Consider the following 23,048-nt stretch of genomic DNA (forward strand, 5'->3'; position numbering starts at 1 on the left):
AACCAGTAGTGAAGCATCAGAAAATGCGAATATCAGGAATACTTACTGTTAGATTGGCTTCTTTATTTCCATTACTGTTTTTAAGAGTCATTTAGACAGAGGCTAATGGCAGCAGCGTGGGCAAAAACAAGAGTAAACTTCACAGGTGCTTAAAAACAGAGAGAGAAGTGCGGAAATACAGCGTGTGGGTATGAAGAAGACCAGCTCCCCCCAAGGGGCTGATGGGAGTTATTCACGACCAAAGATGTAATATGCTAATAAAAAATAATAAATGCAGAGGACGGGAGACGACGGGGAACGCAGTGCTGAAATAACTATTCATAAGTATGTTAAAAGTAAATACGTGAGAGAAATAAGACTGCAGGGAGTTTGTAAGCCAAAGACAGAGAAAAGAGGACGAGATGGAAAGAAGCTGTTTAACATAACTTAATGCAAGATGATGCTCCATTAACAGGTTTAGGATTGTAGTGTCTCAGTAATACGAGTCAGTCCAGGTTACCTCGGACATGGTGGAGATTCTGCCTGGAGAAACAGAACTTTTCATTTGTAAATTTAAATGTTTTAAATGTGAATTATTTATTAAAAGTATGAATTTATTCTGTAAATCTGACAAACAGGAGTCTGTAACCAGTATTATCGGTAGCTGCGTTGTGACGGTGGGGGTATTTTTGGATTTATGAAAAAAATACATTGATACAAATACATTGCTGAAGCTCAGATATCATCAGTGCTTTGAGGCCAAATGTGAGCCTAGATATTCTAAGGTAACTATGTGGTATATGTCAAACTGGAAACATTTGGGATTCACAGCAGCTCAGCCACAAAATGTAAACTGCATAAAGTTACAAAGCAGAGTCACGGAGTGCGTAAGAAGTCGTGAACACTCTGCTGACTCAATAATCACAACCTCCTCTGTCATTAATGTCAACACAGCAACTCTTTGCTGGGAGCTTCATTGCCATCTAAGCTCCTTTAGACTTCCTACATCTGCTATATACCTGCAAGCCACTTTGCAACCCACCTCCGCCCCATATCTTCCTTTTGTGATGTGTTTGACTTCATTAATTTCAAATCTGTTGTCATTAACACTTGCAGCAGAAGGGGAGGTGGATCATTTGTCAGTCGATGGTGATCATCAGCCCTGCAATTAAGCAGATATCAGTTTTCAGTCTGTGTTTGGCTTCTGCTCCACTTAAAAGAGCCGTTCTTTATGACGACAAGCGTTTTTTCTTCCTTTCTTTCCTCTTTCCGTATCAGGACCTTTCATTGAGCGAGCGATCATCGCCAGTCACACCAGTGAGCTTTTGGTTCAAGAGCGAAGATGTTCTCCCCGAAATCACCAAGAAAAGGAGGAGTGAGGGTGCAGATATGTGTATATGTGCGTTGTAGTCAATAAAGTTTTTGTTCTGTGGCTCGTGTTGTTTTTGTTATCTGTTTCTTTCGAAGAAGGAAATCCCAGGAGAGCAAAATGGGACAAAAGGTGACCAAGACAGGAATGTGACGTTTATTAATGATAACACAACATGGCAAACTGAAACCCATAAATCAGCTGTACTCTTATTGTTTTACAGAATGACAGGAGGTCCAGAAACAGTCTGAGGGGGTTTTGTCTGAATTATTTATTTATTTTATCTTTTTATTCTTTCTATTTATAGTTGTATGACCACATGGTCAGTGAAAGCTAATTATCATTTTTTCAGCTAACAAAAGCTTTGAAATCCGTTTAAACATATAAACATCTCTATATGCTTGAATCTCCACATGTCCTCAAATACAATAAACTATAAAGCATTTAATGATTTTAACTAATTGATTTTGGTTTTGTTGTAAAGTCATTAGGCTTCAATCATGAGTCAATTCATGCTGTCGACATGTTTAAAGGTTTGAGCTAATCCCCACTCAAACAAATACATATATAATACATACAAATGGCTTCATTTTTCTTATGTTACCTGAGAATGACAAATAAACACATTTAAGAAGTTGGTATCCAAAAAGAATCAGGTTCTGGGTCACTGGGGGAATAATTAAGCTGTTATGCAAAGTGAGGGGCCCCATGTCCACAACCACAAATTTTCATCCCGGGTCATCCTGGTATAAACTGGTATAAAATCACGTGTAATACTACCAGCTGAACAGCAGGGGGCAGTGTTTACATAGCTTGCACTCCAGACTCCTGTAGGGTTAAACGGAAGTCTTCCTCCAACCTGTTGAAGCTCATTCCAGGAGATAAAGCCGCACTGACACTGAGGGAAAAATTAGATTTTCTTACATGAGGCCACTAATATATAAAAAGTAGTGAAGTAAAAAATGTTCACAGATTTTAATAGTAGACATGTACTTGCACATCATGTATAATCTTGCATTAGATTATGTTGTGGATGCTTGAGATGTATTCACAGGTAAAACTGAAGCCTTTTTTTGCCTTAACTCCCAAAACATTGCAATTGGGGTCATTTTCCATAAATTTTTCATCCATCAGTTTAAGCTCCTCCAGCTGTAGTTTCTCTGTACTGAATATTATCTTTATTAGTTCAAGTTTGTGAATGATATAAATAACCCTGAAGTTAAACCTGTGAGTTGAAGGTGAAGTGAAAAACAGTGTTTTAGTAACTCAATTTAGAAGCTAAGATTTGCACTCTCAACCCTCCCAGCACATTATTTCGTGGTTCAAACATCTTTAGATGTTAGCAAGTCTTTGGGAAGTATCCCACGTCTTTTATGTCCAAACCACAGCAAGAGTAGAGTCATCCTTTCAAGCTGTGCGTTGACTTAGCGCAGCCTATTAGACATTAATCCTGTGATGCTGTGCAGGGTTGACGTTCAGAGTGAGATTGAGATTAAGTTTGAATTTTTATTGGTCCCTGTGGGGGAATCGGCTGCTGCTGCTGCTGCAACTAATTTAATAGGATTTGGTGGGTGGAGAGCAAAAGAAACAGACTATAGAAAGAAGCAATGAAAAACTGGAAACAGTAAAAGTCATGAAACCGCCTTTAACGAGCTTCTTGTTGACATGCAGTAATGCTGCTGTGGTGCCAGCTTGACTCTCACAGGTTGGTCTGTCTGTCTGTAAACTGTGGTTTTTCATACTGATCTGGCTGTTGTTGTAAAGATGTTTACTTCCTTTGTTTCTCTCGCCGAGATGAAAGAGTTCTTCTTGGGGACAGAGAGGCTGGGAAGTGATTTCACATCAACAAACTAAACTAAAATGTCTCAAAGACTGAAGAAAACTGCAACTGCTCTTGCTCTTTCTATTCTGCAGAAATACCAGCAGCATTAGCTTGTTAACTCCTCCGTGAGCCGTTGGAGGATTTGCGGCTTATTTCCGGTTAACTATTTTTTGGTGAGAGATCATACTGAGCTTCAGAACAGCTTCAGTCCATCTTGTCTCTGGAAATTTAATGGAGAGAAGATGTTCTTTTATCTAGTGGTGGAGAGTTTAGTCTAACAGTCCAGTCCAAAATCTCCCGTATGTTCAATTTGCTTTATTTTAAATATGCTGCCAGTTTGCAACAACATTTGTCTCAAGGCACTTTATTTCGCATTTTAAAGACTCCACTTTATTAGAGAGAAAATTCTAGTTAAAGTGACCTCCAGACACGGGGAAGTGCAGCCGCTGGGGAGGGTGTAAACAGTTGTACATGAGTGGAAAGAGAAGACAGGATCATAAACAAAGAAGATAAAACAAACTGCAGTAGAGAAGACAGGAGTTAATTAGAAGCACGGTGTAATGTAAATGAATGGGTGCATGGAAAGAAATGAATTTCTCCAGGAGCTTGAGCCTAAATCTGCATAACTACAGAGTGGTTTAGGTTTAGTCTCTGTGTCCAGCTTCAGCTATAAATATAAGATTTATCAAAAAGGGGAGTTGAAAACTGAATGTAGACCTGGGGGACTGACATCCTTTAAACTTCTAGAAGGTTCATGATGAGACTGTATCAGCTGAAGTGTGAAGAAAGGTGTTTAGGTTATTCATAAAGCAGGGGGCATCTGGATTTGAACCAGAGAACTTCTTGATCTGCAGTCAAATGCTCTACCCCTGAGCTACACCCCCGCTCTGATCTACCAAGCGAGTCCATCCATTCACTGTAAGGCACTAGTTTGGCATCATGACCGCTAAGGTCGTGTCCTGTCCTGCCTTTCACCTTATCTACCCATCCCCACACCAATGGGATTTCAGAAACATATTTAAGATACAATTTCTGTCAACATAGCCTTTAGTCACACACATCATGAAGAGTCTGCTGTGTGGTTATGGCCAGCGATGATGTCTCTATAGTTATAACCAGAGATTTATAAGACCTCCATTCCAAGCCTGACTTTAATATGAGGTCAGGTATAATCTCACCAGAGCCCTCATGACATGTCAAAATGATATAGATATTTTTGGTTGTGTTGGAGGCCAGAATTTAACCTGCTATATATATTTATATATTTTTTTAATCTTCTCCTTTGTCACTGCAGACGGGGAGCTGGTTATAAATAGTTGAAGAGTGCAGACAGCAGCAGAATTAAAGCAGCAGAAAAGAAAGCTTGTTCAAAGGCAAAACCGATTCTGATCCCTGTTTTGGCAGAGGACAAAAGGACTGAGTGGAGATCAGGTTACTGCCATGTGACCCTGAGGAATCTCAATGCTGCACTCCTGCTGATAAACATTACACTGAAAAACAAGCTGTAGACATACAATAGTTAGTTATTGTACAGAAAAAAGAGGGGGGAAAGCAGCTCCCAGGTAGATCAGCAAGCTGTGGATGAAATAAAAGCAAACTGGGGGGAAAATGAAGCACTAAGTAAATGGTCACTGAAAAAAAAAAGTTTGCCAACTTCCTGTAAGATAGTGACAGGACTTTAGATACAAAGAGTAGAGGAGATTATCCCGTTACCCTGAAAAAAACAACAACAAAGTAAGTACATAATACTGTATGGAAGACCAAGACTGCCCAAATAAATGAATAAAACTAGAAAATAAAGAAATAAATAATATGAACAAAATCACTGAAGAAAATAAAACTGACCTTCATCACTCATTCAAGTGACCTGTTCAGTCCGTTGGATCGAAGAAGTCACCCACCGAAAATGAAACATCCAGATGAAGAGAAACAACTTTCTGGGATTTTCTTCCCTGGATTATTAAGCATGCATCAAGACATTTTAAATCTTTTTTTTTTAAATTATTTTGTTTTTTTAAAATCTAAAAATTTCTTTCTCTGTTTTTTTATTTTTTATTTTTATTTTGGCTTGTTTTGTCCTCCATACCACCAGGGTCAAGGTAAACAGGATTTGTTGTTTGAAATTATGTTAAATTTAAATGTTTAAATTTTAAATTAGAGGAAAAACAAAAAAAAGACAATAAAAGGTTCACATGAGACAATATTTAAATAATTAAAGGAGATTGTTAGTAGTAATAATATGTTCCTGACTAATAAAGTCACTAAAAAAAAGTTAATTAGCAAGTCGATAGTTGATCAGTTTTCCCAAAATATTCAGTTTCTGTGTAAAACGGATAGTGTTAAAGGGAATCTCTTAAACTTCTGCCAGGATTTCAGCAAAATCGTAAATATATAAAAGCCCCATGGAACCTCAAAAATTGAATAATGGATTTTGAGGTTTGAAAACAAGATGAGAAATACCTCAGTGTCTGTGGTCTCCTCCCTTGTTAACATCAGTTGAATTATTCTTTTCTGATTAAGGACACGTTTTTATGTTGCTGTTAACAATATGTGTTTACAAGTCTCAGAAAATCATGTCCATAAGGTAAAAATACAGTTGCTTAACTTTAATTATCAGTTATTTTTATTAAAGCATGAAACTGAAAGCAATATTTACTAATTTGTAAAACATTATTTGGATGGTTCTTGGAAAGTTGTAAATACTGTGTAATGTTTTAAACAGTGTCCATTATAAAGTTGTTAGTGACATAGGTGGTGTGATGTGGTGGTGGCCAAATCACAGACTGTGAACCTGGACGCAAAGTTGTGACCAAAACTACTCGGTCAGGTTTGGGTTAATTTATGACAAAGTAGGAGAGACGCTGGTCTCAGTATTGTGGTCACACATACTGAGCAACACTAAAGGAAACCTTCTGCTTGAATGTCGAGACAGCAGAGGCTTTGACTAAATGTCAGTAACTGACACCCTGGAATTATGCTCAGTAATAAAACCTTTATTATTAAAGTCTTATACCCATCATTTACGGTGGAGCTGTGCTAAGGTACCTGTACACCCTAGACAGGAGACAAGTTGGTAGTTCACTTCACAAATAAATACCACACAAAACCAATATATAATTATAATTGAGTTTTTATTTTTACTTTAATTACACAAATTAATGACACTTACATGAATTGCTCAATTAGTACTGATTTGCAAACACTTGCCCTGCAGGGCAAGCTCGGATCCTGGGAGGGCCTGGGAGCTTGAGGATCCTGCGCGGTATCTTAGCTGTTCCTAGGACTGCGCTCTTTTGGACAGGAGATCTTAGATGTTGTTCCCGGGATCTGCTGGAGACCCACTTTGCCTAGCTTGGGAGTTACCGCACCTAGTGCTCCGATTACCACGGGGACCACTGTTATCTTCACCTCACATCTTCTCGAGCTCTTCTCTGAGCCCTTGGTACTTCTTCAGCTTCTCGGGTTCCTTCTTCCTGATGTTTCTGTCATTGGTATCGCTACATCTATCACTATGGCTGTCTTCCTCTTTGTCTAACACCACTAGTCCGGTTGGTTAGCCATCAACAGTTTGTCCGTCGGTCAAACTGTCCCACGGGATCTTAGCTCGGTCATTCTCCACCACCCTGGGGGCGTCTCCCATTTTGACCTTGGGACTTTCAGGCCACACTCAGTACAGATGTTCCTGTACACTTGGTTATGGCGTTCCATGTATGCGCTCCCTGCTAGTATCTTGCACCCTGCTGTAATGTGCTGGATTGTCTCAGGGGCATCTTGCCTGATGTGGTAGACCCCAGCCTCCATGGATTTTTGTGCTCAGAGCTTGTTCCTGTGCTGCCATGATTAGTGCCTCTGTGCTGTCTTTCAGTCCAGCTTTGTCCAGCCAGTGGTTGGATTTCTCGATATCAACCACTCCTTCTATCTGCCACTGGTACATACTGTGCACAGGCCTGTTCTTTAATGATGGTTCCTCTCCTTGGTTCTCTTCTGTCTCAGGTTTCTGCTGGCTGAGGTAGTCCTAAGCACGCTATCAGCCGTGGCCCATCTTCATGATGTATTCATGGATCTTTATGTTTCATCCTGGATACTGGTTATAACACTCACCAGTCCTCAGCCTTCTCCCTTCCACTTAGTGTACAGTCTCAGGGTGCTGGATTTCAAGCTGACAGTGTCTCTCAGCTCTCATATTATTTTTACAATTAAATCATTTAATGATATCTGAAGTCAAGCTGTTTAGAATACAGCACACAGACACATCAGACCCTAATCTGGGCCTCGTTTGGGCTACTTATGGCACTTTTGGCGTTGCCAGATGTGGACCACATCGGTTATAGGAAGTTTTTTCATGTGGACCAAATGCTATAACACACCTGACATTTGGCCAATGTAACGCGGACCTAACAATGACAAACGTGGACTACAAATATTGCTGTCAGGAATTAGATTAAAGGAATAACGCTGAGAATTCAATATTTCCTTACTGGTAATTATCTTGAGAGTCCAAGAAATTCCCTTGGAGGATCCTGACCCCTGGTTTAAAAAAATCACTGCCCTTTTAATTTCATAATCTCAAGTCATTTAAAGGTAACACAGAGTTCAGCATCTATAAACCCGCAAGTTTTTTTAGATTTAACGCACATAATAGGATAAGAGCATAATGAGGCTATTCATGGAAGATTATTCGAGACTGAGAAAACTTAGGGCATCAAAACAGAAACTATTTTAAGATCACTCCAAACACGAGTTCCCGTAAAAGAGTATTGGCGCCGGGGAATTATATGACCCCAGAGGTGTAAAAGTGAGTTCAGACAGCCTACAGCTCCACTTTTCTTTAATGTATTTATTTTTATTCTCTTAAACGTCAGATTTCCAGCTGAAAATGGGATTAAAAGGATGAATCCCTCAGCTGATCCTAGATCACCAAATTCCCTCCAGAAAACTAATTCTCTCCCTCATGTTTTAATCCCCAGGGAGCAGAGTCCCCACCATGTGAGATTATATCTGCGAGGTGGGTGGTTGGAAGCGGGGGTGGAGAGGTGGGACGTCCTCTTTGACAGAGGGGGAGAGGACGAACAAGAAGGAAAAGAAGGAGGAGAGGGAGTGGGGTGGGCTCCGGGAGGACAAGTAGACCGGTCCACCGCAAGAAGTGACTTCAAACACGCGCGAGGCTCGCTGCAGGAGCGCTCAAACTCCGGCCGCCAGTCGTCGTCATGCGCCTCGGCTTTTAAAAGCGTCCCGGCTTCTGCTGCTGCAGCTGAAGAGGGAACAACTTGCTGTCGGTGACTCTTTTTTCTTAACAGAGTTTTGTGTCCAGCCGGTAGCTCTGAGCACGCGAACAGGAAGGAGGTGGATAACCCACTTCTCCAGGTTTCGGCATTGCGCCGCATTCCAGTCCGGCGCGCAGCGCTCAGGAGTCGGACCCGGTGCGCTCCGTCTCCCCGCTCCTTCTGAAGACTCCCGGATCTTTTCTGTTTGTGTTCAAAGCACCAATAATGCACAGAGAGACCCGCTTTCATTTAAGATAGATACACTCGAACACAAACACACACACATCCCGTTTTTTTTCCTTCTGACTGGATTTGGATTAAATCCTCTTTTTGTACGATCATGGGTGGATGGTGGATATTTGTTGGCGCTCTGGCTGGGATCCTCACCGTCCCCCGTGGGATTCACGGTTGGTATTTCTAGTCTCTTTTCACCAAGCCACTTGTCCTCCTGTCCTGCTTGTTACGTAGCCAGGTCAGGGGTTATTAGGGACCACCATGCACGCTCGTATGAGATCCACCGACTCTAAATCGGATTTAGTTCAACATCAGCTACTTTGTCCAGCACCGAGTGAAGAATTGTTCCAGTACGCGCAGAGAAATCTTGTGGAGGTGTGAAAGTTGCGGGCAGAGCGATCGATCACCGTTTCCATTAGGAACACTTTCAGCTTAAAATGAATGCAATTTAGGCTATAATTGCTCAGGACCCACAATCGCAGGTGGAGGACCGTGAGCCAGAGCAGGGTGTTGCTACCCAAGGATAAGAGTTCCCATCCCAACTTCAGGGTTGACAGATTTTCCCAGAAGAGAAAAGTCAGCTGGTGAATTTCAAATGAGCTCTTTCATATGACACAAACACTCGTTTGATAGGATTTCTGAATGAGCACACTCCACCAGGGTTGAGCTGTGCAGTCAGTAATGCTCTCCGAGTGGACCTGGAAATGTCTGATTCAGGGAGAGCGGCTCGAATATTCACCAAAACGTGCTCTTTGATTATGTTTCAGTAACTAAAAGCATTTGTTAGGCGAGTTAAAACTGAAAAGACAAAAGAAAATCAGTTTTAACTGAGCTGCAGAAGTTATTTAAACAGAATTTCAGACTTTAATTGTCGAGAAACAAATACTCTTAACTGAAACACAGACATACAGTAACCTCATATAACCTTAACAGTAATTAAAAAATCTGTCTTTACCCAAACTTCAAAGTCAATTTGAGAAAGTGAAACTCAAAGAAAGGACCAGACTTAAATACACCCTTAAACTCCCGATTTAGGCGGGCATAGTTAAGCAAAACAATCTTCTGTTTGGATAATAGTTCTGCAGGTACCCAGAGTCACATTCAACAGACTGCAAATGAATCTGAATTAAAAAGCAACACATGAACTTGTTGTAGTTTTTCATATTCATATCTAAACACCTTTTCTTTTAAACCCAGTCTTTCTCACGGCCTCTGTGTTGTATAAATATTCATAACTCTGCATCAGATCTAAAATAGCTGCCCATGCACGGCTACGATATTCCCATTAGAGGAGTTATAATGCACAGGACTGTCAAGAGCAGAATCTAAAGCAGGTCTGTGCAAGTGCTGCTGCTTAACTGACCCATTCATAGTTTCTCTGTACTCCTCCTGTCAGACCGAGGCATGGTTAATGTTGTAGCCTGGTCTCTGGCAGGTGAAAACCTCCTCTGCCTGCATGTAACAGCAGCAGCAGCAGCACCATATGCCTACCAAAGTCATTAGCATCCTCTCTCTTATTCTTGGCATGCGTTCATTCTGCTTGGCAGGACTTGCTTCAGTCAGATTCAAACTTTTATGAAGCAAGGTACCCCTTCGCTTCTTTCCGCGCTTAAAAGAGAGCATGCTGGCATCGGCGAGCAGAGCAAAACGGTTATAAATGTTCAAATGTGATCAACAGTGAGTGCTGCAGGATGGACTGAAAGCCGAGCTGAGAACGGCGTTTTCTGGACAAATGTTTGGAGTCATGATGAGATTAGTGCTTTTCAATTAAGATTCCTTTGTAGAGCTTTGAGTGTGGCTCTGAGCATCTGCAGAATTATTATCTGCTACCGAATCAGATTAGAGTCGCACTCATCCAGGCAGTTATTGTTGAATATGCAAGCATTCCAGCTCAGGGTCTATGTAAATTAAACACTTTGAAGTTTGACTGCACTTTCATCTGATAAACATTGATTTGGTGGTTTGCAGGCTTAAGTTTGGGTTAATCACAGGAGTTAAATGATTAGAACAACAGTACAAATGATTATATTTCAACACAAAGCATTTCTGGGTTATTGTAGCGAAAAGATGCGCTGATCATTTCATTTTGTGGCACATTTCTTTCAGAGGTGATGATGAAACTGTGTCAACATGTGATATCAAAGGAAAATATGAAGCTGTGGTAAAACGTGTGCAAATCTAGTCCTTGTTTTTTGTTAGTAATCTTATTTTCAGCCTGTACTGTCAAAGTCTACACGTATTTAGGCCGTGATTGTCCTGAGCTGATCAGACATTTAAGGCTTCACTGCCAGCAAACACTGTTTAATACCTTAAGATCCTGTTCACAAAGAATCATCTTGTGAAAATGGACAATGAAATCTAAATATGAACAACATTTCCTATTTCAGATTTCCATAATCCTCCATTATCTTCCAGCGAACAAAGTTCTTTCCTCCCTCAAATTTGAGGGAGGAATGAAAGTCCAAACAAGGATAGAGGCAGTGTTGCTGTTTCAAGTGGTTTTAGAACCCGATGATGATGAAGACAATACATGTTTGGGTTTTGTTGGTCTCAGCAGACACATTTGTGCTTAATCCAGACTTCCTGTTGCTCTCACACCTCGGTTATGACACTGGCAAGTATCTTGTGTGGGTCAGATGTGGGCCAAGTTTAGGAGCTGCCCTCGTTTCATTACCTGATATGTGGCCTATAAAAGCTGAACCTGACTCTGAGGTGCAGCAGTGAGACTAACCAGATGTTATTTATTGCTAGGAGGTTAATGTTTTAAAAAGTTTTGCTTAAATTCCTGAAATAAGGTCTGTGATTAACACAGATTATAGACAGATTTTTTACCATCATTTAGCCGTCATGCGGCATCTTTTCTTGGCGTTACTGAGTTCAAAAGGCTAATAAAGGTTGCACTTATTTATGAGACTATCATGCTGAAATGTGCAAGTATCATAAATCAATACTTTCCTTTCTAGATGGCTTTCCCTCAGCCTCCATCACTACAGTGATTGGAGTCATTTTTTGTCCAGGATGTATCCTTTAACTTGCACTTTCAACAATCCATCTACAGAAATGAGAAACATCCTGTGTCAGAGAGAAGCTGAAATGCTGCTTCGTGGATATGTTATTTCTAGGATGGACTTTTGTAGTTCTTTATTAACAGCTCAGTGAAAAAAGCCTTCAGCTGATCAAAAATGCTGCAGTAAGAGTTCAGGGACCATACATGAAGATCATATTTCTCTCATATTAGCTTCTATTTATTGGCTCCCTATTAAACCCAGAATTAACAGAAGGTGTTACAGTGTTTTGTTTTATGCACCTCAGTCGTGAGGGAGACACCACTGCTGTGCTGTGGCAGTAGAATGGGAGGCAGAGCCTTCAGCTGTCAGGCTCCGATTTCATGGAGCTCCCAGTTTGGATTCGGCAGACAGACACCGTCTCTACTTTTAAGATTCAATTTCAAGCTTTCGTTTCAGATAAAAACGACGATGTGACATTGAACCACCCCTTAGTTATGCTGCTGTAGGCTCAGACTGTTGGGGGACTTCCCATGATGCACTGAGCACTTCTCTCTGATGCGTTTTATATCCAACTGTTGCATGTCACCAACTTTTGCCCGCTCTTTCCCATATTTTCATCTTTTCTGTCTTCCCTTTGCCCTCATCCCTCAATATGTCTCCTTCTTAAGTCTCATTCAGCTGGGGAGCGCTTCCTGTTAAAAGGGAGTTCTTCCTTACCACCATTGCCAAATATCCTCATAGAAGATAAGCTGATCCCGGGGTGGGCTATTAATTTTCCCAAGGGGCCACATGAGAAAGTTTAACTGTTGTAGGGGACCAGACCAGTAAGCTCTCTTTATAACTGGTAAGATATGATTGTAAATTATCTAATGGGAATATGAAACAAGTAAAGCGCCAACGATTTATCACTACTTAAACAACTTTCACAAAAATAGTTGTGAACAAAATGTGCACATTTTGACAAATTTTAAAGACTTTTAACTTTATACAAAGTGCTGCTTGTAGTTTGATTGCACCTGCAGTTTTTCAGCTCGTCTTTTACTTCTCTGACCCCAGCGAGAGAAATCTAGTCTGTTTTAGGCTTGAATGTGCATTAAAGTCGGTTCAACGTTTGAGCTGATAACAGACAGCTGATCGTCACTGAGAGAGGATCTCTCTCTGGATTTGTTAAACTGCATCACTGAGAATGTTTGTTCACATATAAAGGGAGATCCTTGTCTCCTTGTCTGTGGAATGTTTTCCTCTTTGAAAGAGGAAGAAAAAATCCAGTGGTGATGCTGACTTGAAGCGCTCTGTCAGCGGCAAATTAAGCTGTTTGTGATGGTTCATTCTTAGCACTGACTCACACTACACCTGATGTATAACACAATGCAAAAACACTCATTTCAGTTCAGATTTCATTTCACTCACTTTTTCTTTTGCCTTCAAAAGTCAGAAATGTTTTTCCCCGCCAGATTTGGACAGCCTTCGTTTGTAACATCTGTCAGTTTGTCCCATTTCAGCCTCTGTTGTAGTTTCATTCATTCATCGCATTGCTGCCAGCTGCTCCATAATCTCAAACTCTTTCTGTAGTCCAGGAGTAAAGATGAGAAAACCGAGGAGAAAAAGTTAAACTCGTCTGCTTTGTTTTTAACCGAATGTCCTTGATCAGTCTTGTTAGGGTTCACCAGGAACGGGGCACATTTTCGACTGCCTCCTTTTTTCTCATTTGGTTTGAACAAGTGCATTAATTAACAGCAGTACACAAAGGACTCTTTGATGAGCTCGCCATCGGAGAACGGCGCTTTTTTTGTAATTCTGTGTTTAATCACAAAGCTAGTCTCGACTGCTCTGTCACTCTGTAAAGAGTTCCTGTTGATTTTGCAGCAAAGGTTCAGATGTCTGTTCCTGCTCAGCAACAGTCAGTTTCCTTCTTTTTCTCAATTGAAATGTCTTTTTTTAGTATGAGCTGACATCTTTCAAGGCTAGCAAACTCAAAACCTTTATAAACCTTTGTTGCAACACATTTACACTGAAGCTGCCTTCAAAATAAAAGCAAAAAAACCTGTATTGTCATTTGCAGTAAAATCACTAGTTTATCAAATAGAGTTTGTTAGTTGAAATGTGAAAAAGCAGCAGCTGATGCATGAAGTGTGCTTATTTGTATTTGAATCCTAATTTTCCATCTACCTCACGTGGGCTGGTCAGGTGGGCGTGGCCATATTGTTCCCAATTCTTTCATAGAGGATCTGATCTGTGGAATTTTCCCTCTAAAATATAAAGGGCCATGAGACGCTTGTGTAAATAAAATTCATTAAAAAACAGTCGAAGAGCAAACTTTTGTTCCCATCATAGATGATTTTCACAATAATCTAAAAGGCCTGTATGTTTAAAACACAAGTGAGACCAAAAATAAGGATTTCCATGTACTTTGGGAGCAGGGAAAGTTACAATCTGAACTGTTAGTTGGATTTTTCTTTAGCAGGCAGAACTGAAGAGTAAACCTCTCCACTGTGTCTTCCCCGAACTGATTAAACCACCAGATTATATTTTACACAGCACTCTTTCTCCATACAGTGTGATAAAGAGACTATAGCATGGCGCAGCAGCATAAACACACTCGCTCTCGGGCATCCTTTATGAGGGCATAACTGTAACTGTATTCTTGTTTTCCCATCTCGACCATTATGGTAAATGTTTACCTCTGTACTTTCCCCTGAGCAGCTTAGATTTCCCAGGTCTGGTGTCGTGAGGCTCGGAGCCCCGGCTGGGCCGAGGCGCGTGCTGCCTGTGCATCTGTCTGTTTGTGTTTTTGTTAAACATTTAGCTCTCAGATTGAGCAAAGATAATCAGTGGCACCCTGCAGTTTCAGTCTAAAGGTTGCATGTTTCACATTTATTAAAGGAATTTTTTAACGGCAGCTGTTTCCAGCTGAACCGTGAATACAAATGTCGGTAAACGCTTGGTTTAATGAGACAGAAAAAAGCAAAGAAGATGCATTACTGGATTCTGATTGGCTTGCAGCACAATCGAAGTGAGAAAGGTTATAGCTGGTGTAAAGGTACTGCAGATAAAAGCAGTGTGGATGAATAGAGGTTCTTTAGATACTCGGCTGTTTTCACATAATGTCATAGTTCTGGACCCGTGTCCAATCAGTTAATTACTCTACCCAGTGTAAATACTCCCCTGGTTCCTCTACTCAGGTTCCAGTTTTCAACCTCGCAAGCAATTTCTAGTCTTTCCAGGCTTTTTTAGTCTCAAGGATTGTTTTCTGTCATGGACTGGGCATTTCTCACATTTCTCTCGCTTACTCACAGACCGACCTCGACCAGAAATATTAAACTTACACATACCTGCTGTTTCCACGTGCCAATTTAAAAACATTCGACACATTATTCATCAGTCAGACGATGGCCTTTTCACCCTGATTTTATTAGTGCAAAGATTTTACGGTTTATTTTTTAAGTCTGTCTGTATTCTGGTGTGAGATATGAAGAAGGCCAAAGGCCACTTTTGGTTGCTTTAAGGCAGGGTTGTCAAACATAAGGCCTGGGGCCCAGAAATGCTTTGGCAAAGACTAATCTGGCCCATTTGATAGCTTTGGAATATGTGGACGGGATAGATTTGGGATTTTTAACTGCGTTTTAATAAGCTTTACAGCTTTTTCTCCTGATTAAGACTTCTTCTGCTGCCGTTCACAAAAGTAATTAAGTAACAGATAAATAATTAAATGACAGAAAAGTTCCTGTCTTGGGTCCAGATTGAAAAAGACAACAACTATTTCCTCTTTTTTATTTACTACAACATTTCTTCAACATGTAGAAAAACTGAAACTTCTTTTTCTTATATTAAGACATCTCATTAATTTTAAATGTGTAGTTTTACTTCTTTACAGTGACAGAAAGGAGCGTTTCACTAGTCTGGCCCATTCAAGATTAAATTGAGCTGCATGTGGCCCATGAAATAAAATGAGTTTTACACCCCTGCTTTAGGGAATTATAACATTTTCCATTTTTGGTGGGAAATTTTAAGCGACTCAGCTGGTCTAATAACATAATAGATGTATAAAATATGAAAATAACAGTCATTATAACAGTCATTTCATTGTTCTGTTCATAGTAATCAGTGAAATAGATTTTTTTAAAATCTAGAACGTTAATGCGATGAATAAAAACTCGAGTGTGGTCTCTTCTGATACGGCTGCTTGGCGATCCACACATGAGATTATGTCTTTAAACATGCTGATTAGCCATAAGTATCAAACCACTCACAGGGCAGGTGAATAACATTGATTACCTGATTACAGTGTAATAGGAACCCAACCTGTCAGCCTCAGCTACCCCCTCTCATTTCTGCAGTGTATCATAGTTATTAGGGGTTCAATAAATCCCAGCTCTGTTTACATATTTCCAAACCTTTTTAGAAGCATAACTACAGCAAAGTGGTGCATTGCTGTGTAACTGTTTGGTCAAAACTGCATGTTAGTCAATTACAAACATGAAACTTTAATATTTATAAGCTTGTTTTTGTATTATTATCCCACTGGGCTCGAGTCTCTGTGTTGCAGACATGTCCTGATCTCTTTCAGATCTTGTCATCGCACTAAGAACTTTATAAACCTGCATCTTAACAGGGGAACTAATTGATTATCCTTCATACAGCTCGTTTGCTGCTTAACCATCTGCAGGATCATCTCACAGGTATGATTCAGACTGAACTCTGATACTAATGGTGTGTTTTTTTCTGTATCTCTCCCTCTCTTCCTTCTATGTCATCCCAGGAGCTTGTATCTATGAGGGAGCGCTGCATGCGGTAGGTACACCAACTCCTTTTGTACTCTCCTACCTCTTGTCTAGCACCGCTTTAAATCTCCGTCCCTACTGTTCACAGAATCTGTTGTGTTTATATGGCTTAATGGGTCTTAGCTCGTGCATTATTCACTGGAGACTTGAGCAGGTTGGTGTGACTGACGTTTGAAGCTCTTACCTGTGTGTGTGTATTCGAGGATAGGCGGTACGAGGTATTATCAGTAGGAGTTGCTGCACATCTTCTGTTGTTTGAGAAGTAGCTAAGAAGATGTGTCTCATCAATAATGTATAGAAGATCCCGGCTTTGTGTTTGATAATGGCGATGAAAGAGCGCGATGCAGGGTCACTGGCAAAGATGAGCTGCTGTCTCCTGCTGTGCTGCCAATTGAAGGTTAGGCTGTTCTAAAAAAAGTTTAAAAGAAGTTTATGATGAGCTTTGCTCTTGTGGATCTGCTGGGTATTGGCTAACATCCAGCGCTTCGCTCTGAGGTGTGCTTCTGCTTTATATTCTTTAAACCCGGCTGAGAGTTATTTTAATGTTTAAAGTTGTCGTGTTTGGCTAGAGGCATCGGCAGATGAGGAGAGGTTTTGTTCCTCTGTGCAGGCAGCCGGGGGTTGCCCACAGATGTAATTTATATGATTATAAACTCAGACCAGCCTATTAACTTTTCCCCTTACACCACACGGGTGCACTCTTCTGGTTTCAGTCTGTCTGCTTGATTCTGGGACCAGGTATTGATGAGTTCTTCACACTGAGACGCAGTGGGAAAAGTGGGTGATGTTGGGAGATGACTTTTGCAAGAGAGAACCATGGCGGTAAATCTAATAGACTCCAAAGAGCCAATCAACAGCTAAATTCTGAAACATATGGGCCAATCATGTTGCTTTACTAGCAAAGCACTTGGAATGGAAGCTGTGGCTCTCACCCCGATATGATAGATAGAGATTTAGTCTGGTTAATTCCAGATAACTGCAAACCTTTGTCAAGTTGCTGAGCTGCAGGAGTTGCTTCTGGTTTGGCAAGTTAGTGCTCCAACTGGTGTTGGTTAAGATCAGGGTTCTTTGCAGGTTTGTTCTTGGGCTTCCGCACCATATTTCATGTTAAAAAGGATGAGGACAAACATAAAGTGGACATACTTTGCAGGTTTTAAAGCATATTTCAGTCAGAATCATGAAAAATAAAGTTTCTTTTTTATATGGCTCTATTCTGGGACCTCCGTGACCTTTCTTGAACTTAAATGCAAAGCCCCGCGAGGGCAGAGCAGCAACAAGATTAGCATTACTGAACAGAGTAAGCATCAATAACAACAAACACTGCAGTGATTAAATCTGATAAAGAATAAATGATGATCTGGGCTGGAGGTGGGTTGCAAAGCAGCTTGCAGATACTCAGCAAGAGGCTTTGACTGTCAGCTAATGTGGACTGGCACTAAAATCAGCACTAACACTGTCCACGTTAGCTTTAGGAGTTCCCTTCATGGGGGTTAGACGGTGGAATACATTTGACTGTATCTTTTATGTCATAATATATACGTAGAGATAGTGGGTGGAGTCAAAAGACCATTTTTTGATCTGACTACATTTCGCTAATGCTTTTTCAAATGTTTAATGTCGTTATCTTTCTTTGTTTAATGTCTGTCTTTCAGCTGTCTGTTGAATGCAGCTGCATAAAAAAAGTTATCATGAAATGTGCACAGTGAAAATACACATATTAAGCCAAAACAGGTGTAACAGGCCAACAAGGGCCAAACCATTAAAACAGGAATCACTCAACAGGCTGGCAAAGGACGACCAGCACCTGAGGCAGGGGTGGTCATAATGCTTTGCCTCATCAGAATACACTTTTCTTTGAAGATTTTATATATTTAATAAAAACCCTGATTTGTTTTTTTCCTGTGAGTTACACGACTTTAACCTTGGCTGAAAGAGCCGCGAGTCTTTAAAGAAATTTGTCAGCCAGGTTTAAGTGAAGACTTCTGAGGGTCTACATGATGTTTCTAATGCGTTTCCTTCCCGAGGCTTCTTAAAGAAAGAAAAGCTGACCTGTTAAAGTCATTCATTATTAGCACAGCTTGCACTTTGAAACGATTCAGCCTTAACATATCTTTTTCTCCTTTTAGCAGTTGAACCTGAGGAAAAACAAAAGAAAAGAAGGAAATTTGCTGCTGTGCACTTTGTGTCTTGCAGCAAATGGTAAACTCTCTTAAAAAGCCTTAAACAAGGGTCTCAGCAGTAGAGTTGCGGTTCCCAGGTAGACTAATGATGAGCTCCTGCTTCTTTCCTGCTGTGTCATCAGTGTAATTACAGCAAAGCTCAGAGCAGCAAGCTGTAACATACCTGCAATCCTGTAAATGCACACAAACACATCCTGTCCCCTGTGTTACTTTTCCCTCCGCTTTGAAGGAGGGGAATGTTCGCAGCAGGGCCGTAAAGACAGGGATGGCTCAGTTAGTGTTTTAGGAGGGAAAAGGGGGGAGGAGGAGTGAGGGTGGAACAGAGGGGAAAAAAGATGAGGGCAGAGAGACGGGAGGGACGTCCCAGCATGTTCGAACGCAGCTGGGAAAAGGCCCTCCTGGAGTTCAAAGTAAGTGGCGGCCCCTCAACACCTGGAGTGGTGGGCCCATAGATACAAATGTGCAAAAGAAACACGCGGATTAAAGTGCAGGTCTCGGTAAAAGCCTGCAGGGCCTTCTGTGTGTTTGGTTCTGTGGTGAAAATAATCACAAGTCCTCGGCGTGCTCTTTCTTCTTTTTCCAGACTTTAATTTCTTTATTTGATTTGGTTTAGCGATCGGCTTGATTTATGCCAATAATTACTCTGTCAGTGCCTGAACAAAGATCATTCTGATCACTCGTCACAACTAAATTAATAAAGACATAGAGGCGTAATTATAAATATAAATAAATATGAGCTGACAGGCATTTTAAACCACAGACCTATTTCATATCAGGTCAGTGAGCCAGTTTTCCCATATGTTTCTCAGCGACTTCCTGCAGCTATTTTCAGCGCTTTAGCGATTTCATGGTTAAAGTCATACGTTTGACATAAGTTTGACAAACACAGCAGTTTTATTTTTTACAACTGGTGCTCACACGTTTCATTTACCCTCTCTGGCCTGCTCAAATACACAAGGTTTTACTCACGCTGTGTGGTTTGATTGATCAGTCAAACATGAGTTAATGTTTTTCCTACGTACGAGCATTTTTTATACATTTCAGGAAAAGTGTCACAGTTGGCTTCACTGCATGAAAAACTGGATTTCCAGCCACATGAACTGCCATGAACCTCACTGTTTCAGTAAAGAAAAGTGAAGACTTTTATTAGTAGTAGTAAAAGTACTGCATTTACTAAGGGCTTTGACATCCAGTATGCATGTGTTCATGTTGTTATCATCATATAGTTTAACTGTCATCAGGGACATGAATGATTATCAGGAAACTAAAACGTTTAAAAGGAACGTGTCGCTTCTGAATCAGAGCTTTATTAAAACTCTAAGATTCTAGGAAATGAACTTATCTGATTTCCACAGACAGAGTCGCAGACATAGATTACAGGACATGGTCTTCCCTTGCTGGATCCTCTTAGTGAGCCATGATTTCAAGGTCTACAGGTCTACATGTAACTGGGTTTCTAAAAGGATTTTCAGACGTTTGCATCTGGATACCAAAGCTTTTTCACACAAATCTCAGTAATACTTGGATAAATGTCAAGGGACACTCCTCTTAATCTTTGAATTCAGGTGTTTTCAGTCTCATTGCCATATGGTATAAAATGAAGCACCTCGCGGCTAGGTGCTTGACTGAATTTGTGGAAGCATTCACAGAACCACAGCACTAAACTGCAGAGCACCATGTGCCGTAAAAGTTGCCAACTCTCTGCTGACTGAGTGACTGCAGAGCTTCATGACATGGGTCTCAACGGCTAAGCAGCTCCTGTAGGTGTAATGCATGGGTTCAGATAGCGCGTATAAAAGATGAACTATGCTTTCTAAAAGCAAAGTTCTTTGAAGCTGCATTCTTGCTAATGGCCAGCAGGGGTCGACTTCTCTGATGTCGTGATGTTGTTTTCAAATAAATTCATGGTCTCAGTTGCTGGGTCTAAGTATTCATGAATACAGTAGTATACTTTATGTAAGTTAACGTCCCCATTAGAGTAAAAACGGTAAAGATAAAAGGGCATGGTTTAAGTTGCTAAGATATGAACGTGCACTGTTTCACATATTCAGAGACCTCACTAACTAACTGGTGATGTTCCTGTCTTTTATATACAGTTTATGTCTGCATGTTTTTTGATTTAGAAGAGAAGGACATTTGGACACACAGATGGCTGGCGAGATTCGGACAATATGGTCTGTCTATTTTACATCAAAGATGGATTAAAGTTGTCTTTTGACAGCGGCCATCTGGGAAATCAGAACAAGTAACCGTTCAGACAGCCGGCAGCAAACTGTCTGATCTTCCAACAGCCAATGTGTGAAATAACAATTAGTGTTCGGGAGGCACCACTGTGAGCACTGCTGTAGAAATACTTACTGTTTTTCTGACTTGTTCTTCAGTATTAATATTCAGTGTTAATAAAGGCCTTACAAGTTCTAATTTTCCCACATATAAGAGTCTAATTCTCGTGGTAGAAGTTTTCCCGTGATCAAACTTTCCCATTGTTTGGATTTCTTCACTGACTGAATCACAATCAGTGTCTCTGCTGCAGCCCTGGAGGTTGTAGAGCATCCTGAACAGTCTGCAGAAAGACCTTCAGCGGTGCCATCACCCTGAGGAAATCCTGAATATCCCAAACTTGCAGCTCATACCAGCCTGAACGCTTACAGCGTTTTCTCAACATGGCTGCCGGCGGAGAAAGAGCCTCTTTATTTAATTGATTCATTTAAATGTTTTTAAACTGAATACATTTTTGACTGTCACCTCTGTTTCACTCTCTGGCCTTTCTAAATAAAGTGTCTTTATTTTTTATTATTAGTCTTTTGATTTTATTATAAATTATGTGTTTTGTTTCTTTTGCTTGTTTTGAGTGCCCAGAAGTCCTAAACCCAACAATGTCTTTACATAACTTACACATTTTTGTTTTTAAGGGAAGGAAAGGCAGCAAGTCCTCATATCTCCAATCTAGAACCAACATTTTTAGATGTTTTTCCCAATATATGACTAGTTATTTTAGTTGCTGAGTATTGTTTATCATTGGTTTAAGTACTAGAACTCAGCAAAACTGAAGCATAAGCTTCTTGAGTGCCTGTACGACACAGCAATAATGTAATAATCCATTACAGTGGTCTAAAGGCACCAGTGCTGTAAAGTTAAGCATTTTAAGTTTGAGACACTTTAGAGCCTCTTGTGGCAGTTAGATGAACTGCAGTTTTCTTTTCATGCATGTTCAAATCTGTTAAGATCCACTTTAAAGGAGAAACAGGAAAGAAAAAAAAATCAAAAACAAAACAAAAAAAACCTCAGGCAATGTGACTCCATCTTTTATGTACAGTTTATGGTTAAAATCTAATTTTATCAAACCAGAACAGAAAGGTTTGTAGTATTTATGATCTTACCTCATGTTCTTACTTTTCTGTGGAGTAAAGGAAGCGTAATTTCTCTGAAATATGTAGTGACAGAAAAATAGAAAGCATTTGTTCCTAAACAATCAAATTCTTCTGTCGGCAGGAGTTCAGGTTTCTCAGTCACCCTCAGGCGGTACAGTACAAAGCTGAGGGGATTGTGGGTAACGTGTAGTACATGCGTCCTGACAGATTCATGCTTCGCACTTATTGCAGCGGTGCAGTGTGCCACCGGGCCTGACGTGCCGCTGAAAAAGAGTTTAAAGCCTGCAGTGAAGGACAGCGAGCCTCCACAACATGCAGCACCATGTCCAAATATATCACTTGCCCCTCAAGGCTTGAATTCCTGGCATTGCAAGTCACCCGTCCGCAAGGAATCAAAATATAGGGCACCTCAAGAATAGCGCTACCGGGACAGAGGTCCGAGCTGTATGTTTACAAAGAAGCAGAGCTGGGATTGACCTAACAATGCCTGTTCCTACCTGTCCTGCACCCCTTCAGCGCTGCATTTTAAAGATGATACATTACAGTAATGTGTCATTTGGAGTGAACTGCTAAATGTGTTTTTAGAAGAATGAAGTTTCTTCCAGTCCTGACTCATTCCATGCATATTTAGACTTTTACTCCAGATTTAGTAAGAACTGCTTTGTTATTCCTCTCAGTAGGACTCCAGTAGTTATTTTCCTCAGCTGAGCTTGTGACATGTCCAATTATGCACACGATAATGCACACGCAGAGAGTTCACACCATAGTAAACAATAAAAGGGTAATGGATATTGTTGCTCTGCACTTGGGAAAGCAAATCTTTTGTCTCTTTGAGCTGCTCTGATTTCTCTGCAGCCCCTCAGACGGTTCTTACAGTCGTCCACGTGTTCGGTGTTTACGCGCAAAACTGACACTGTGATCACTTCCTTTTGTTTGAATTGCTGTAGCCTGTAAATAGCTTTCATGTCTTCATATAAGAACGTGCCGGAGCAAATAATGGTCGACTTTAGAGCAGTTATTGCTTTGAGGGAGCTGCTTGG

At 40.6% G+C, this 23,048-nt stretch overlaps 1 protein-coding gene across 2 annotated transcripts in view; it reads left to right on the plus strand.

Annotated features, from left to right (window-relative positions):
* LOC120716109 (extracellular matrix organizing protein FRAS1-like) overlaps window positions 1-23,048 on the plus strand; it is a 104,630-nt gene that overhangs the window by 29,177 nt on the left and 52,405 nt on the right. The window contains exons 1-2 of one of the 2 annotated variants that reach the window (XM_040003489.1): window positions 8,210-8,841; window positions 16,436-16,467. The exons of the other annotated variant lie outside the window; for it this stretch is intronic. Of the exons in view, the coding sequence (XP_039859423.1) occupies window positions 8,775-8,841; window positions 16,436-16,467 (99 nt within the window). The 5' untranslated portion in view covers window positions 8,210-8,774. Of the gene's footprint in view, window positions 1-8,209; window positions 8,842-16,435; window positions 16,468-23,048 lie in introns of those variants that run through there. 2 annotated transcript variants of the gene reach the window in all.

The sequence above is a fragment of the Simochromis diagramma genome, unplaced genomic scaffold, assembly GCF_900408965.1.
Source record: "Simochromis diagramma unplaced genomic scaffold, fSimDia1.1 OVJJ01000583.1, whole genome shotgun sequence".
Classification (NCBI taxonomy): domain Eukaryota; kingdom Metazoa; phylum Chordata; class Actinopteri; order Cichliformes; family Cichlidae; genus Simochromis; species Simochromis diagramma.